Source organism: Diabrotica undecimpunctata, chromosome 9 (assembly GCF_040954645.1).
Source record: "Diabrotica undecimpunctata isolate CICGRU chromosome 9, icDiaUnde3, whole genome shotgun sequence".
Lineage (NCBI taxonomy): Eukaryota > Metazoa > Arthropoda > Insecta > Coleoptera > Chrysomelidae > Diabrotica > Diabrotica undecimpunctata.
Genome location: NC_092811.1, coordinates 119,548,036 through 119,565,366, shown reverse-complemented (window position 1 = coordinate 119,565,366; position 17,331 = coordinate 119,548,036). Strand labels below are relative to the sequence as shown.

At 32.3% G+C, this 17,331-nt stretch overlaps 2 protein-coding genes across 4 annotated transcripts in view; one reads left to right on the top strand and one right to left on the bottom strand.

The window, feature by feature from the left end:
* Positions 1 to 728: 728 nt before the first annotated feature.
* Hou (GID complex subunit 8 homolog protein Houki) lies at positions 729 to 5,446 on the bottom strand. Of its 2 annotated transcripts, none has more exons than XM_072545095.1 (4): positions 5,246 to 5,446; positions 4,890 to 5,086; positions 3,546 to 3,743; positions 729 to 2,670 (listed from the first exon to the last, which is right to left on the bottom strand). In XM_072545095.1, exons 1-4 carry the CDS (start codon positions 5,367 to 5,369, stop codon positions 2,494 to 2,496), a joined length of 696 nt encoding a protein of 231 aa, XP_072401196.1. In that variant the 5' UTR covers positions 5,370 to 5,446; the 3' UTR covers positions 729 to 2,493. The 2 variants fall into 2 exon arrangements, with proteins under 2 accessions (XP_072401196.1, XP_072401197.1); XM_072545096.1 differs by having other exon boundaries at positions 5,163 to 5,301.
* Positions 5,447 to 7,332: 1,886 nt separating this feature from the next.
* The window catches only part of LOC140449946 (uncharacterized), a 30,098-nt gene continuing 20,099 nt past the window's right edge, over positions 7,333 to 17,331 (top strand). The window contains exon 1 of one of the 2 annotated variants that reach the window (XM_072543362.1): positions 7,333 to 7,523. The gene's annotated coding sequence lies outside the window, so the exon portion shown is untranslated. Of the gene's footprint in view, positions 7,524 to 7,706; positions 7,802 to 17,331 lie in introns of those variants that run through there. The other variant, XM_072543363.1, reaches the window with a different exon arrangement.

Sequence of the window (17,331 nt, the reverse complement as noted above, 5' to 3'; positions counted from 1 at the left end):
AGGTTAAATCTTTGTAAATGGGTATATTTTATAAAAAAAAAACCCTTAAAAGGGCTACATCAAAAACACGAACGTTTTCGGAACAACAGTTCCATCATCAGGTTAAAAATACCTAAAATAAGTATAAACCATTTAATTAAAGCAAACGTGGTTTAAAATTTTGACTAAGGTTAAAAAACAAAATGGTTATACTTACAGGTTACCATGCCTGACCCACCAAAATATTAGGGTAAGAACCCTTTAAAATATATAAAGTTACCAAAGATTGTACATAATGTTATTATTATTATGTGATGTTTGTATGTAACTGATTGACAAGATACCCATGAACGGTGTCGAAAACAAAATGTCAATGTACCATGAAACAAAATTAGTTAAACATAGCATTACTACAGCCAAAAGGTTCAAAACTTTGATGATGTTAAAAATGATAACAGCAATCCAGGTGTTGGGATATAAAACATTTTTTAATTATTTAATATTGGATATAAAAGATGTTCTCTTAAACATGACCTTTAACAACATCAGTAATTTTACATCTTTTATATATATATATATATATATATATATATATATATATATATATATATATATATATTTGTAAAGATTTCTTTATGTTTAATCCATTAATTTTTATCGTCCTCGTTTTCTTAATTTATTCACACTTCCATAAACGTGGTCACATATTTGAAAACACAGGTAATACATAAGGAAAAATACAAATTGCATAGAAAAAAAAATATATTCAACTTAACTACAATATACCGCTAAAAGTATAAAAGTTCACAGTCTAAAAGTCACAAATTTTTTACAAATTTTTGTTACACATATTTTAACTACATACATTAGAAAAGAGTCAAATATTATATATTATTATCCCCATCTAAATAAATAACATTGGATGGTGCATCAATAGAATAACTCTTCAACTAGTGTGTTGTTATAAATTTTAGAATCTGGACATTTAAGTAAGAAACTGAGGAATTAAGTTCACTTTTCAATACACGTGAGTACACGTAATATTGGCATGCACCTACCAAAAGGATAAAACTGTCAGGCTTCACAAGTTTTATTAAGAGAATGGGAACTAGACAGCATTTAAAAATGAAATTGTCTGTTTTTCTCGGTTTTATATAATCTGTACAAATTATCAATACCGTGTATTAATCATGTTTAAGTAATAATATAATAGAATAGAAAATGGGCAATTAAAATTCTAAATGACAGCCTACCTCAGCAAAAGAAAATCCAAAGCCCATAACATAGGGGCGCACAGTAACTCTAACTGGACCAAAGCAGTACATGTTTTGGATCAGTGAGAGGACATATGGGGCACTAAGACAGAAAAAAATGCGTATATGCTATAAGCAATGCAGAACAGTGTGCTGAATGGTAATCCAATATTTCGAATGAAATTAAAAGTAATAGATCAAGATGGCCTGGTAACCTACAGCGAATGCCTAATGCACAGAGAACAAAAAAGTTGTTAAGTCACAAACATAAAGATGGCTAGTTGACATAATACATCACCTCAAGCAGCTTGATGTGACAGTGAAAAACCCAAAACCATGAGAATTAGAAAAACATAGTGTAAAATACAAGGGTTTTACAAGGCCATAGCGCCAAGGGTCAGGGTAACGTGAAGAAGCCTACGAATTAACATTGAAATTGATCTACTGGAGCAACTAGAAATTCAGAAAAACTGTTAACTTCAATATTGACGAAGAAAATCAAGAAGAGATGAGTCAAATGCCAAAAATTTTCAATGTGAAAACATATCAATCGTCAAAATCTGAAACATAGACGAATATAATGAAACTGCAGAAGTCACAAGCCACTTGATAACTTGTTGCAACAATAGACAAAATGTTGGAAAATAATAAACTGACCTGGAAAGTCTATGTTTCTTGATGACATGAAAAATCATCAAAAAACTAGCGAATTTTTTAGTAGTAGTACTAGTTTAGTACTAGTATGAAATAATTTAACTCAATCAATGTTCTATGCAGCAATATAGAGTCACACAAACGGAAAATGTTACTGATTTTAATGTTTGTCAATAATTAAGTAGACAGATTTCATTTTAAAAGTTTTTGACAATTTTTTATGGATAAATCCTTCACAGTCAAAAGGTTTTGAAGTTTTTTACTCAGAGTTGTTTCTTAATATTGGGTTACAAAGTTTTTCTGTCTCACCAGCAGTGTATGGCAGAAACCATAACAGTAAATTGAGTTGATACCTATATAATGAATCAAATAAAAAAAAATGAAGAAGATGACAGAAATGTCATCTAAAAGTTTCTCATAAATAATATTTATAGATATATTTAAAATATATAGGACACTTATTCAAAAACAGGAAAAAAATAGAAATTTAATACTTACTGTTGGACGAATGGAGCCAAAAAATTCTACCTATATACAAAATTTAAAAGATTCTTTGTTAAAATATTCATTGACACACCATCCATAAAATATATAATTAAAATTTCATTTATTTGTGATCTTCAATTTTTGCTGAAGCTAGATCTACCATTTTTGGATACTTGACATTCCTCTTTGTTAACTTATCCTGTCCCCATAAAATGAGTTTAAGAAGGGTAGAAACCTGTGGCGCCGTATTCTCCTGATGTTCCATTTTTAAAATAGCGGCATTCACTTCACTGGCAACCTGTAACATAAGCAATATAGACACTTCAAATTATTAATCTGTAGGATATAATGGAATCCAGAAGCCAAGGGGTCAAAGTGACATTTTGGATCAGAGTCAAATGCAAAAGTACATAATAAAAATACCATTCTATTAAGTGACAAAGGGATCTAAGTGGATATTTCGTCAGGTGATGCTACTTCTTGGAGTGCACCTACACCAACTACATCATTGAGAGCGATCCAAGTACAGCATACAACACTGTGTATAATTTAATTACACAAAACCACGCATAAAAATAATTTTAAATATGAATTGTTTTTTAAATATAAGTTTGTCATAATCATAGTTTTTTTAAACTTTAACTTCAGTTAACTGGGCAATTGGCCCCACCAAGGCCATTTTCCTAACCTAAAAAAACTTCAGATATCTTTTGTTTTCGCTATTTAGTTACTTGGCTTCTGGGGTTCACAAATGGTTTACTAGTTTTAATATCTATCCCAAGGTTCGAAGAGCTTACAAAAATTCTTAAAATAATTCCCAATGTGTCTCCATTTATATGTGGAATCAGCATCTCTGATTATATTTCTTTGCATGTCACTTCCTTAAAATGCTTCGTACAGGAGCAAAAGCAACTCAAAACGTAATATGTTGTTATTAGATTAAATCAGTCACAAAGGATAAGAAATATACAGAGTGAAGATTACAGAAAAATTAGCCAATAGATCACATTAGACTATTATCAAACAATTTTATCTCGAAGAAGTTTCTACCTTCAATTTATGCACTTATTATTCTTTGTTTACTTACCTGACGTAGCTTGTAAATTAAAAAAATAATAAAAACATTAAAAACCCAAAATAAGTTGCATAAAAAATGTAAAATATGTTTATTACCTTCTGTCTGTGTGATGGAGCTAACAAATCCCCAAACGGAGACGAAAGGGGTTCTTCAAATGCTAAAAGAGCTACTGTTCTTTCTAATTCTGATAGTACAGACGGATCTTCCTCACCAGCTTCACTGAGATGACTTTGGGCAAAGGCGAGCGCCTCTTCTATTCTATTATTTCTAATTAATTCTATGAGATGTAGTTGCTGAAAAGAAAAAGAAATTAACCAGCTACATAAAATATATACTTTTTAGTATCGAGCCATCGAAAAATGTAATTAGAGTAGACTAAGCAATAGAAATTTTAGTCAATTCCAAGCAATAGTACATAATACAAATATACATAAGCTAATTTGTTGTTAAGTTCATGGGAGTAGGAGAAAAAATCAAAAAAATCAAAGTCAACACTGTGTTGGTATTATTTATATTATGTTTGAACCTTCAAAATCGTATATATATTATTTATACAATCTTTGAACCTCTAAAACATCACTTGTCTTTAATAATTCACTGAAACTAGCTCTTGAAGACTGTAACTTTAAAGAATAATAGTTTAAATACTAGAATATAACTGAGACAAAAAAAATCACCTCTAACCCAAAAGAAATGGCTAATATATTTGTTGAATATTTCTCAACTAATGGAGAAACCCCAGCAGACAGAATTGAAAAATCCAACAAAAATTTCCACAAACTCACTTATGAAATTCCATTGACTTTCTACCAATCACAGAAAGGGAAGTTGAAAAGATAATAATAATAACAGCTGAGAATCTAAAGGGGATACAAAATTAAATTATAAGCCTACATATATTATTAAGAAATGTCATCAGATAGTTAACTTAATATTCGCTACTGGTTCTATTCCTAATGCATTACAAGTTGCTAGGTATCTCTCTCTTGTCTTCTCTATCGAAAATTGTATTAATAGACTCATGGGATACAAAACAGTAACAACAAATTGTGGTTCCAAGCACAATATGATTTTAAACAGAATAGTAGCACAACTTCAACTACAGTGAACCTACGAATAAACTATGTAGTATTCCACTAGAATTGATCCTTTACCAATGATAAGTCCTATTAGCTTCTAATTGTACAAGGTTGATTCTAATTATATGCGGATGATATCTGCACCACATATAGTTTTAAGAACAGGGACCAACTTGACAATGAGTGTAGATCAGTACAAAGACAACCAGATGATACTACTTTAATATCTAACCACACAACAGAGTTGTAGCTATGAAAAGTGTGTATTGGAGCATATGTTAACAAATAACTGTATAAAAAAATATAAAATTTAACTTAAAACACCTGTATAATAGTAGAGTGATGACAATGTAAGCTTACTTGTAAATGAAAATAAAGATATCTATCATTATCCAATAACTCTGGATGCAATTGATTTATTAAAGCTGTAGCTTCCTGAATCTTCCCAGTCATAATGGCGTCTCTAATCCTAATCCTGTCATCTAGAGAATGAAGTTCCACAGACGGTATAACTCCAGACTCCTGCTGAAACTTCTCTGCGGCTTCCTTGAACCCCTCTAAAAATATATCAGATATTAAAAATATTTACCACATTATTTCCTTGTTATGTTTGCCTAATTTACAATCACTTACTAGATTTAGAACCTTGGGATCGTTTTTTGACCCAAAAACCTCTCCTAAACATTCTGTTTGCTGAAAGAAATATAAAATTTTACCTGTGACTAGATAATTCATGATAAGTTTGTTCATGCTACTGCGGCCGAGATCGTTGTCCTCTAGTATCATCAACCAGTCTTCCTTTGTTGGTGGTATGTCGTGTTTGTCTGTGCTGTAGCTCATTATTTTTCTTTTATTTATTTTAGTTCAGATAAAGTACAAAAACATTTATAAGTCAACAAATGTCATTGTCAAATGCGATTTCTTGCTTGATGCGTTGTCAAAAAATTTAATTTGGTACTCACTGTTTTGATAGGCAACCTCTATACATCGATTCGCAAAGGAATCCAGAAAATTGTGTCATTGTGTGTATGTATTCTGGATTTCAAATACAGGGTCTTTCAAAAGTTATGCTTTCCTAAGGGAAATAAATATAAAATTCACATATTGACATATGTTATGCTTATATTGAGCATATATCTCCCAAATGTATGTTTGATGGTATATTTGTTTTCTTTGTTATTATAATATCTTGTCTCTATACTCTATCTATCTAGTCTTTTTTATATTCATTTTTAGGCCATATTTTTCACAGGAACTGCTTGTCTTGTTTAGTAGTAGTTGGGATTGTCCAGAAGAGCTTCCCATAATTGCGGTGTCATCTGCATACTGCATATCTTATGTTGTGAATAGTTCTTCCGTTAATTATTATTCCTTCACTTTCAGATAGCAATGCTTCTTTCTAAAATGGATTCACTATATAGGTACATTGAATAGTAATGGAGACATAATACATCCCTGCCTAACTCTTCTCTTGATTTCAATTTCTGAACTGGGTTCGTTATCTATTAAAATTTGTGCGCTTTGATCGTTAATCTAAGAAAGTGACTATCATCTATTCCTTCTTACAGTTTTTTATTTATACGACCATATTTTCAGACAGATACTTGCTCAGATACGCAGCTACTTACACAGATTCAAAAAGGCCGAATAGAAGGGCCTGCATTGTGGTGCTTCGGACACTGTGTCACATACCTTTTTGGAGTGTGTCAGATAGGTAAGAGAAAGGAGTGAACTAGAGATGGTTTTCGAGTCGGTGAGAGAGACGCTGGAGAAGATGAGAACCGATGAGTGGTGGTGAAACAAAATCCACAACTATGTAAGAAAGATGCTATCGCTAACAGAGAAGGAAAAGTGGGAGCTAGATGCAGCCAAGCAGGTATCGAGGAGGCAAAACTGTTCCCGAAGGGGTAGAAAGAACGAGAGGTTAAAAATACAGGAATAAATGCGAGTACGAACGATAATGCAAGAGAGGCAGAAATAGCGGCATGCATGAAAGAGCGATAGAGTAAGTGGAATGAGGTAAGTATCGACTGAAACAACGATGGTCGGGAGGTATGTATGTATGTAAGCGTGGGAAGAAGAAAACTTGGCTAGGCTGAGGCGGACGCGGTTTTTCCCAATCTTAAATAATTTTGCCCCTGTAGATTGACAATCTACTGCGCCATATTTTAAATTATATACAACACTCAAGTTTTTATTAAAACACTTCTTCTTCCTTCTTGTATGTAGGCTTTAAAGCCTGTTTCTTCTTCAATATTAGCCTCCTAAATTGTTTAAATTATCTAAAGAATTCGTTTTATTTCTGACTCGTTTATACTGGTTGTATGCCTATTGTGTTTGTTGTGCTCTGTATTGTAAAAACCCTTTCTTCTTTTATTCTTTAAATGACGGTTGTAAGGAATTACTAAAGCTTTAAATCTTAATAATTTTAAAAGAAAATATTTAGAAAAAAACAAAACCCAGGCGAATTTAAGACCCAATTTCGGCCGTCGTATGGTTATTTGCCAGTTTTGAGTTCTTTCATAGTCTGAAATTCGTACTAATTTTTCATAACAACATAACATACTGATCTCTACATACTTTTTTGAACCTGATATGTATAAATAAAATACTCCTCATTTATATGAATACATTTTTACAAACTTTGGATTTATTTTCAAAGCACCTTTTACTCATTCATTATTATAACGACCTCCACCAAAAAGGGTTTATTCTTATTTTCTGTTAATAAACCCTTCTTTTATTTCCATCATCTGAATACGATAAACGGCGATGATTTCTCTTTTACTTACACAACACTCCACTGAGCGCGAGAGTAAAATCTAACCAGTGAAAGTGTTTTTGGGTGTAGCAAAATATTCGAGTCGAATGATATGCGATCAACTGTTTTAATGAACTTTCCAATTTTTAAATGTGATTCTATGATTTTAGGTAAATAATAAAACAGTGTATTTTGTGCTTTAAACCAATTCTTCGGAAATATTAAGAATAAAGGTGAGTTAAAATGATTTTTTTTATCGTAAGTAATGTAGTCTTGGAATCAATTTTAATTGTCGATCGTGTAATATACACGTGTATTACGAAATATAATATGTAATATATAAACAAAAAATATTAACCAAATGCGTATTTTTACATATTTTTATTTTGAAATAAATGTTTAACTATCTATTGATAAGTTTTGTCCCGATTTGAAACAAAAAACATCAAACAAAAGTTGTGTTTTTGTGCTAAAGGTCTAATAATAAGAGTAAATTTTGTACTCACTAAAGGTGAGTGAAAAAGCATTTTTTAATTGCAATAATTTATTGTTAGTTCAAAACATACCTTGTAGGACTATGGTAAAAAGTTATATTTGTATCATTATAAGGTAAACCGACCTCATAACGGCCCAGTTAAGGAATATTTGACTTTAGACGTAAATATTAAAGAAATCAAATAATTGAGAAAATGGATTTAAAGTATATTTGATAGTTTGAGGTTTTCTTTATCAAAATAATTAATAAAAAATAAAAAATGTGTTTTTTATTTGCCAAAAATTTTTTTTTTCACTAAAATGCAAAAAACTTTAATTCCGGCCTATGTTGAAAAATTAGTGTTAGGTAATTCCGGCCTGCATATCAAAAAGTGTAAATATTTATTTTAATAGTTTTAAAGTAGGTATAAAAAATATAGAAGCGTAAAAACATAATTGAGGCATACAAAAACTAAATAAAATAAAAAGATGTATAGTTTCTTCCACGAAAAATGGTTGAGTGCTTACCGTAGTACACAGGGTCGCACTTCAGAAAGTTTGTTATTTAATATATTTCATTGGTAGCTGTGTAATACACGATTATAAAAATTTATTAAATTATTTCATATGGTATTTTCAGGTTGCTCAAGTGAATATACTTGATAATTGAACAAATTTTAACATGAAGAAAGTAGTTTTTTTGTTCTACGTGAATAATTGTAGTATATGGATCTAAATTCAGAAAGGTACTTTCCTTCACACTTTTTACAGGCTTAGGACTGTCAGCAAAAAACTGGCGTGTTTAAAAGTTTTTGCTCTTCCTAATCGATTATCGTTAAAAATGTACAGTAATAATAGTTCTATTTACAGTATATACATACAAACGAATACATAATGTACAAAAAATAGATGAATTGAAAAAAAAATATAGAAAAATATATACAAGTTAATATTTACAAAAAAAAATACCCAAAATAACCAAAATATATTTATAAATTCCTAAATACCTAATTCTCTTTCGCTGTCGCTATCTTCTTCAAGATTAATAACAATTGGTTTAATTATGTGATTTAAAGTAACATATGAATTTTCTACGTTCATTACATGGCGTACTGAATTTTTCCAACTTTCTGGGGAGATATCATCAACACATTTCCTTATTAATTCGACTATACTACCACTTAAAGTCGGAGAAACATTTTGTGACCTAACATTTGACTTTAGTTGGTGCCACATATGCTCTATGCGATTAAATAAACAATAGTAGGGCGGAAGCCGTAACACTGTATGTCCTCGGCCAATGCGTCACAAACATATACTTTTTTATATTCAGTACACCACTTTTGTAAACGATGGGACTCCATAAGCACTTGCCTTTTGTCAATTGTACGATATCTGAAGCCCATTTTAGACAAAATCCTCCAAAGACTAATGCGGCTACAGTTTATTTGTGTATCATCATTAGTAAGCCGTTGTTTTAAAGCATCTAATGTAGGTATCCGTTGCTCTTCGTACATTGTGTAAATTTTTCGTCTTATTAAGTCCTTATCACTTTCGTCAATACATTTGGTAGAACCGGCATCCTTACGCTTCCTTCTTGACTTAATGGGATTTGATGTAATTCTTTTCACTGTAGTTAGAGGTATTTTCGTTAAATCAGATATTTCACTGGCAGCAGTATTAGCAGTATGTTCTCTTGTAAGTAAAGAACTATATATTGTTTTTACGATTTCTCTAGCGTCAGCAGATAAATGCTTTTTCTTTGCTGGAACACTGGAAGAAGCACCATCAATGTTTTTCCACGGACGCCACATAATGCTGTTTTATAGGTATAAATAGGTATAACACTGGTAACACTTGTAACACTTTCATCTAAATGAAACAAAATGAATATTTAAAAATTTCTCATCGCTTTTATATACTTTTACAAATTATACAGAATGGAGGGAACCTGAATAATTATTCCAGGAAATACTTAACGATCAACAAATTTATTGTGGTCATTAAAAGATCAACCATTGATAGTGAAACTCACTGTTAAAATGTTTACAACTTTATGAAATAAAATGTATTCTAATCGTTTTTATAATTTTATACGATTTTTTATTCGTTTTATATTACCAGCAATTTATTATACAAACAAGATAACGACACTCCACAGTAGGTTCAATTTTACCTGAATACTTACCTGCTCAACTAATGTTGACTAAGCTGGGGTACTTGCGGTCGGGTTTTATTGCAATTATTAAGCACTCAACCATTTTTCGTGAAATAAACTATACATACGTAATACATTTTGAAAATAAAAAAAAAACAACAAAAAATACTTTCATAAGTTACTTAGCAAGAGTGTTTTATTTTAATTTATTGCATAAGAGCAAAGAGCTATGAAAGACCTACAAATTATTTATCTCAGGTACAGAAAAAAGACCCCTTTTATTAATGTACTGAGGCGGTGCAATTAAACAAACAATTTCCTCTGGATCATACCAGATAATATAATCGATCTCTGGCCATCTCCAATGATATCCAATTTTTTCCATAGCTTTGATTATGAATTTATCTTCTGTTATTTTTTCTACTATTCCTGGAAAATTGTTCTCCTAGAATAATACAATAACAATCCATAGAATTGTTAGCTTTGTACGGTATTAATAAGCTGATAGCGTGTCAAGGAAAACCCCGCGACAGCCAAAAAAATATCCATTTTACGATTCGTTTTTCCTCATCACTAGTTCAAACTGGTTGTCTTCCAATATTTTCGTGTACATATTTTTGCATTCACATCTTTCAATGTACTTTATAGGCAGACATGCCACTTTTCATTGTCATTTAGGGCCCGATCCAGTAGCTCTTGTGAAGAATATTTTTTTCTTTGCATTGGCTTAGGCTTGTTAGTTCTGACCATGAAAAAAAATCTAATGTGAATAATTGAGTCTTTTTTGTAGATACCATGTCAGGCTAAATTTGGGTTAGGCCGAAATTAGAGCACATGCGAAATATAATAAAATCTAATACCATCCAGAATAAACTAAAATTATTTAAATGTTTTTTTTGTAATTAATAAATTGTCAGACTATATATTTTAACTTAAGTAAGTTACCAAAAAAAATACCATTCTTTTGGAAACAAATTCGAGATTTTTTTCAATTTTCTACCATTAGAAATAACTACCTGACTTTCATAGTTGTAAACTTCCTTTTTTGCTTTTATAGAAAAAAAATATGGGACGGAATTTGGTAGTACGTTTTTGGTAACATTTTAAAAAAAAAACGGTATTCAATATTTCAATCAACGCTAAAACAAAAGCTAGAACATGTCACCCCATCATTTATACATAAAAAAATGGTCTAATAAATTTCTCGTTAGGATACAGACGAGCCTAGTATTTTTTTAATAGGCCGGATTTACATCACGAATTTGTGTAGGTCGTCAATATGTAGTTTTACCTTATACCATTTTTTTACTAAAGTTCTTGTGGATACTTTACCTTCTTCTGTCTTATTTTGCTTCTCTTCTCCAATCCAACTCTTACTTCCTTTAGGTCGTCTTCTTCTTTTGGTTCATCTCAATTACTAGAGGTTTGGGATCACTATATCAAAATCTTCTATATTCTACGCTACTCTTAGTACTTGTTAGACTTTAAAACGGAAATTCGGAAACGGAAAACTTACAATGAAGTAAAAATGTGGGTATATGATATCTTCAGGATTTGACGATTATGCCACATTTCGAAAGTCTCAATTTTTTTGCAGGTAGTATCTGTGAGAGTCCACGACTCCGTACAACAGTATAGGAAAGAGATATAATATCGTATTAACCTGATTAGGTTAGGTTAGTGAGGTTAGGTTAGGTTAGGTTAGGTTAGGTTAGATTATGATAAAGAATCTCGGAATGGCGTAGCAGTGATAGTAAATAATGCCATTAAAACCTCCGTAAAAGAATACATAACCGTCAGCGATCGGATAATTGTTGTCAGAATGAATGCCAGTCCAGTTAATCTTAATGTAGTACAAATATATGCCCCAACAAGCGAAGCTCACGGTGAAGAGATCGAAACATTTTATAGTACGTTGGAGCAGACGCTTAGGAAGCTTCCAAATAGAGAAATCACAGCAGTCGTAGGCGATTTCAACGCTAAAATTGGTGTAACTACAGAAGATCATTACTTGCGAGAGACCGTCGGATTATATGGACTTGGCCAAAGAAATGACAGAGGAGAATGCTTGCTACACTTTTGTATAGACAACAACCTGTTTGTTACTAATACAGGCTTTCAGCATCACCCAAGACGACTATACACTTGGATATCACCAGGAAATAGATACAGAAATCAGATAGATTTTATACTGGTAAAAACCCGTTGGAGGAGCGCTGTTAAGGATGTTAAGACCTATCCAGGAAAAGATTGTAATAGCGACCATCAATTTTTATCAGCTGAATTCCGCATGAAGTTAAGAAACAGTCCAAAAACAGGAAATACAACAACTAAATGGCATCTAAGATATAACGATCCGTACAAAAAAGCCGCAACGCAAAAGCTATGTGACCTCAAACAATCATTAAATCCAGAAGAGTCCTCAAATAGCATATGGAAAAAAACAAAATCCATATTGCATAATGCTGCGAAAAACATTAAGAGTGATAGAGAAGAAAGAAGGAAACAATGGATAACAGACTCCACATGGACTAAAATACAGGAGAGGAAGTGCTTAAAAGCCACAGGACTGAACAGTGAAAGTGATAAAGAGGCCTATAAAGCGCTGAACGGTCAAATAAAACGACTCTGCAAAAAGGACAAGAACACACACTTGAACAAAATCTGCATGGAAATAGAAGGGCATAAAACCAAAACTGAGACCAGAGACATGTTTAAAAAAATAAAGCAGATAACACGTTCCTTTACACCAAACTACCTTGCTATCAAAGGTGATAACGGAACTCTACTCACTTCTAAAAAAGATATTTTACACAGATGGAAAGAATACTGTGGACGACTGATGATGGAGGAAAGCACAGGAACCTGACGTACTCAAAAGTGAAGTTGAAGCAGCAATTATGAGGCAAAAAAGTCAGAAAGCTGCCGGTCCAGATAACATACCTATTGAAATGATTTGGGCCCTAGATGACGTTGGAGTGGATATAATACATCAAATTTGTCAAAGAGTGTGGGAGACAGGTAAATGGCCTGAGGACTGGACACAATCACTATATATTCCCATACATAAAAAGGGAGCGAAAGATTTATGTAGCAACTATCGCACAATTGCTCTAATTGCACATTGCAGTAAGATACTCTAACACATAATTCTCGAGAGGATAAAGCCCTTTTTACTACCTAACATTGCGGAGGAACAAGCAGGTTTCGTCCCCGGACGTGGTACTAGAGAACAAATTTTAAACGTACGGCAGATTGTAGAAAAATCCAGAGAATTTAACATCACAACATATTTGTGCTTCATAGATTATAGTAAAGCTTTCGATTTGGTCAACTGGAGTAAAATGTGGCAGGTTTTGTCTAAAATGGGAGTCCCCAATCATCTGATACTGCTAATTAAAAGCCTGTACAATAACAATTATGTCAGAGTTAGAATAAATGGGGAACTAACCGATAGTTTCAGGGTCACAAAAGGCGTGAGACAAGGCTGCATACTAAGCCCAATTCTATTTAACATCTATGGTGAATGAATAATGCGGAAAGCTACTGAGGACTGCTAACGCTAACGGTGGCATCACCATTGGCGGGAAGAAGATTTGCAACTTGCGATATGCAGATGATACTACTATCCTCGCTAGTTCTGAAGCTGAATTGATTCACCTGCTACAACGGATAGAAGACGTAAGCTTAACGATGGGCCTTAAAATAAACAGAGATAAAACGAGAATCATGATAATTGACAGAGCTAACAACAATCAAAATCATCTGGTCATGATAAACAATATCGCTGTTGTAGATAAATTTGTGTACCTGGGCTCATTAATAACCAACAAAGGAGGCTGTACTGAAGAAATAAAGCGGCGGTCAGCAATCGCAAAAAGCGCTATGGCAAAATTAACAAAAATTTGGAAAAGCCATGAAATAACTACCGATACAAAAATGAGACTAGTAAGAAGTCTAGTTTTTCCAGTTTTTACTTATGCATCGGAATGCTGGACCCTTACTGAGAAAGACAAAAAGAACATAGATGTATTTGAGATGTACTGCTGGAGACGAATGCTGAGCATACCATGGGTGGCCCGAAGAACAAATGAATCCATACTGGACCAGCTAACATACAGAAAAGACTAAGAACACAAATATCAGAACAAATAATAAGCTATTTTGGACATGTCCTTCGAAGAAATGGTCTTGAAAAACTTACCATCCAGGGAAAAGTAGAAGGCAAAAGAAATAGAGGTAGATCTCCCACACGATACACGGACCATATTGTTGCTACCATTGGCGCTCCATTGTCAGAATGTGCTAGAATGGCAGAAGATAGAAAAACGTGGAGGAACATTGGGAAATTTAGCTAATAGCTTCATGATATCACGATACTTGCATCAGGTTAACGACTAAGAAGAAGAACTTGATTAGCTTAGCCATTTTTTGAAATTCAAATTTTGCTTTCTCTATCCTACATTTTATTTCTAGGGAATGGTCCCAATTTTCATTGACGTTCGTACTGAAGTAGGTGTATGTTTTGACTCTTTCTATGATTAAACATTCACATTGATTCTTCCAAATTGTTGTTCCTTCTTAGATTGGCCTACAACCTTTAAACATCACTTGTTACATCTTGAAAATGTTTAAACTCTATCAATCACGTTATGTTTTATCTATTTTATGTTTAACTAAACTTTTAGTTTCTTGTTCTCTTTCCCACCTTTCATTTTGTCTTGAATTTTGTCTTGTTTATTTTCCGTTTGGAGTATTTCGTCTTTAGCTATACTGCCTTATTGATTTCCAATTTACAATATCTTTCTCTTGCGTCTGTTTTTATATTTTTCTCAACGATTGCTTAATCTCGATGAACTCTATAGATTTAGATTTCCTATTTTACAGATAATAATTTGCTTTGAGTCATCTCTTTGTATTGCTTTTACTGCCAAATATTTAGTGCCGTACGTCTGCCAGTACATTTTGTTATTGATTTTTTTGGTTAAAAAATTCCCTTAATTGTGGATTATCCAGTGGCGGATCCAAGGGGGGGGTCATGGGGGTCATGACCACCCCCAAAACAAAATTAAATATCAATCAAATAATCCTACAAAAAATAATTTAAAACCCATCAACCCTAAAAGCAGGAAGTCAAGAGTTAAAATGATTCAAACTCATTTATTCTAGGTGTAAGTGTAGAATTATAAGGAAGCCTTTTTAAATTGCTCTTTAAAAAATCAACAATTCTAAATACAGTAATACCTCGACTAAGACTTCCACGAATTCAGAGTTACGCGATTTTCAAATTTTGTCAATAATTCGTCATTTGAGTGCCAGAGAATCGTTCGATTATCGATGAGATAGAATTACCGCCCCCACATTATTGCTCATTCAATGTACATGACATAACTTTTCGCACGAAAACAGCACATTTTTATTTTGTATTAGGTATTTCTTATCTTCAGTTTTGTCTACGATTTGGTTGTTTGTAATTTGAATTTGTATTATAATTGTTGAAACTGTGTGCTACATTTTATAATTTATCTATAATAAATATCAAAGTGAATATTGTTGTTGCATTAGCTCTGTCTGATATGTTAGTGAATACAAATAAAGGAACTGGGGGCTGCTGTCCAAGGTATGTGTGAAACTGTGAAACATTAGTTTGTCTTAGTGATGTTTTAGGTATAACTGTATCACTTAGTCGTCTTCTTCAGTCACCAAAATTAGATTTTAAGTAGGCTACTGAGGCCATATAGGACACTAAATACGTTCTTCAAAATAAAATGTTAAATGCTGAATCTGTTTTTAGCAAACTTTACTATGAAGTAAACAAATAGCTGAACAACTAGACATCGATTTGAAGATGCCTCGTATAGTTTCTCGTCAAACCTTTAGTCAAAACCAATCTGCTAACTCTTGCGAAGAATATTTCCGAAGATCTATTTATTTACCCCTTTTAAACAATATCCTAACTGATTTAGAAGAACGACTTTCACCAAAAGTTATGAATCTATTTAATCTTCGAGTTTTTTTACCTAAAACTGATAACACACCAGAAGATAAAGTTGCATTATAAAAAATTGTTGACACCTTCCAGGATATTATTGGATCAACTACTTACTGCATATTCCACAGTAGAACAAGAGTTTACACTATGGATTCAAAAGTGGAAAAGAGTCGTGCAAAATAATAGAAAACTTCCTGATTATATTTTAGAAGTATTAGAAAACTGCGATATTCATATGTATCCAAATACCAGAATATTTCTGCAAATATTAATTACACTGCCAGTCAGTGCAGCAACAGCAGAGCGTTCTACGCTTAAGCGTCTAAAGACTTGGCTTAGAAATAGAACTTCTGCGAAAAGGTTAGCTGGTTTAGCACTCATCAATGTGCATTCTGAAATTTCTCTAAATGTTGATGCAATCATAGAGCGATTTATTAAATCGGATAGGCGAAAAGAATACATTTTTATAAAATTATATAATATTTACTTATCTTATTCTTATAGTATTTTTAATCACTGAACTTTTATTTACCACTCGTTGCTGGCTGTTGCTGACCATTCGCGAGAAACATTTCAATACCAAGTAAAAAAATATTTCACTCACTTATAGCCTAATATGACTAATTATAGAAATAACTATTCCTTAATTATATTATGTTTTTTGTTGAATAAATTAATTTAAATAAAATGCTGTTTACACTTATTCTTAAAGTTTCTTCTTCATTACGGAAGGATGGCTATAACTACAGCTCTATCTTGAGCTGTTTTTAGTATCGAATGTGTGTCCATGCCTGTCCAGTCTCTTACATTCTTCAGGCGGGAGCATTTTTTCTTCCTGGACCTCTTTTTCCTTCTACTGTCCCTTCCATTACGAGTCGTAGAAAGTTATATTTTTCTTCTCTATAAATATGTCCTAGATAACTCGTTTTTCTGTTGTTTACAAGATTTAGAAGTTCTCTCTCAGTCCTCACTCTTCTCAGCACCTCGTTATTGGTCACGTGCTCTGTCCACGAAATCTTCAGCATTCTTCGAAAAACACACATTTCAAAGGGTTCTATACGCCTCATACTTGTAATTCCGAGAATCCATGTTTCGACTCCGTATAGCAATAAGGAATAAATAAATGTTTTTACAAATTGTAATCGGATATCCAACGATAAGATAGAGTTTATTAGGAATGATAAATATATTCATTAATGTTTACACTTACATTGAGTTATTGCATTTAAATTACTTAACTTCGGTTTATACTTATTTATCCTTGGTTTGTTCTTGATTTTGTAGCTATAGGATAGGTAGGTTTAAATTAGTTGTCTTTAAAATACCTAGTTTAAATTGACAGTTCTTGATTTTTCAGTATTTGTATTTTAATAACTTTCCTTTGATTTAATAGTCTTGTACACTTGATTTTACTGTC

Bases quoted from the DNA above. Each gene is read 5' to 3' on its own strand.
- Hou (XM_072545095.1), bottom strand. From the start codon at position 5,369: ATGAGCTACAGCACAGACAAACACGACATACCACCAACAAAGGAAGAC. The intron at 5,087-5,245 runs GTAAAATTTTAT...ATATATTTTTAG, and splicing joins CATGAATTATCTAGTCACAG to AGGGGTTCAAGGAAGCCGCA. The intron at 3,744-4,889 runs GTAAGCTTACAT...TTTTCTTTTCAG, and splicing joins ATCTTTATTTTCATTTACAA to CAACTACATCTCATAGAATT.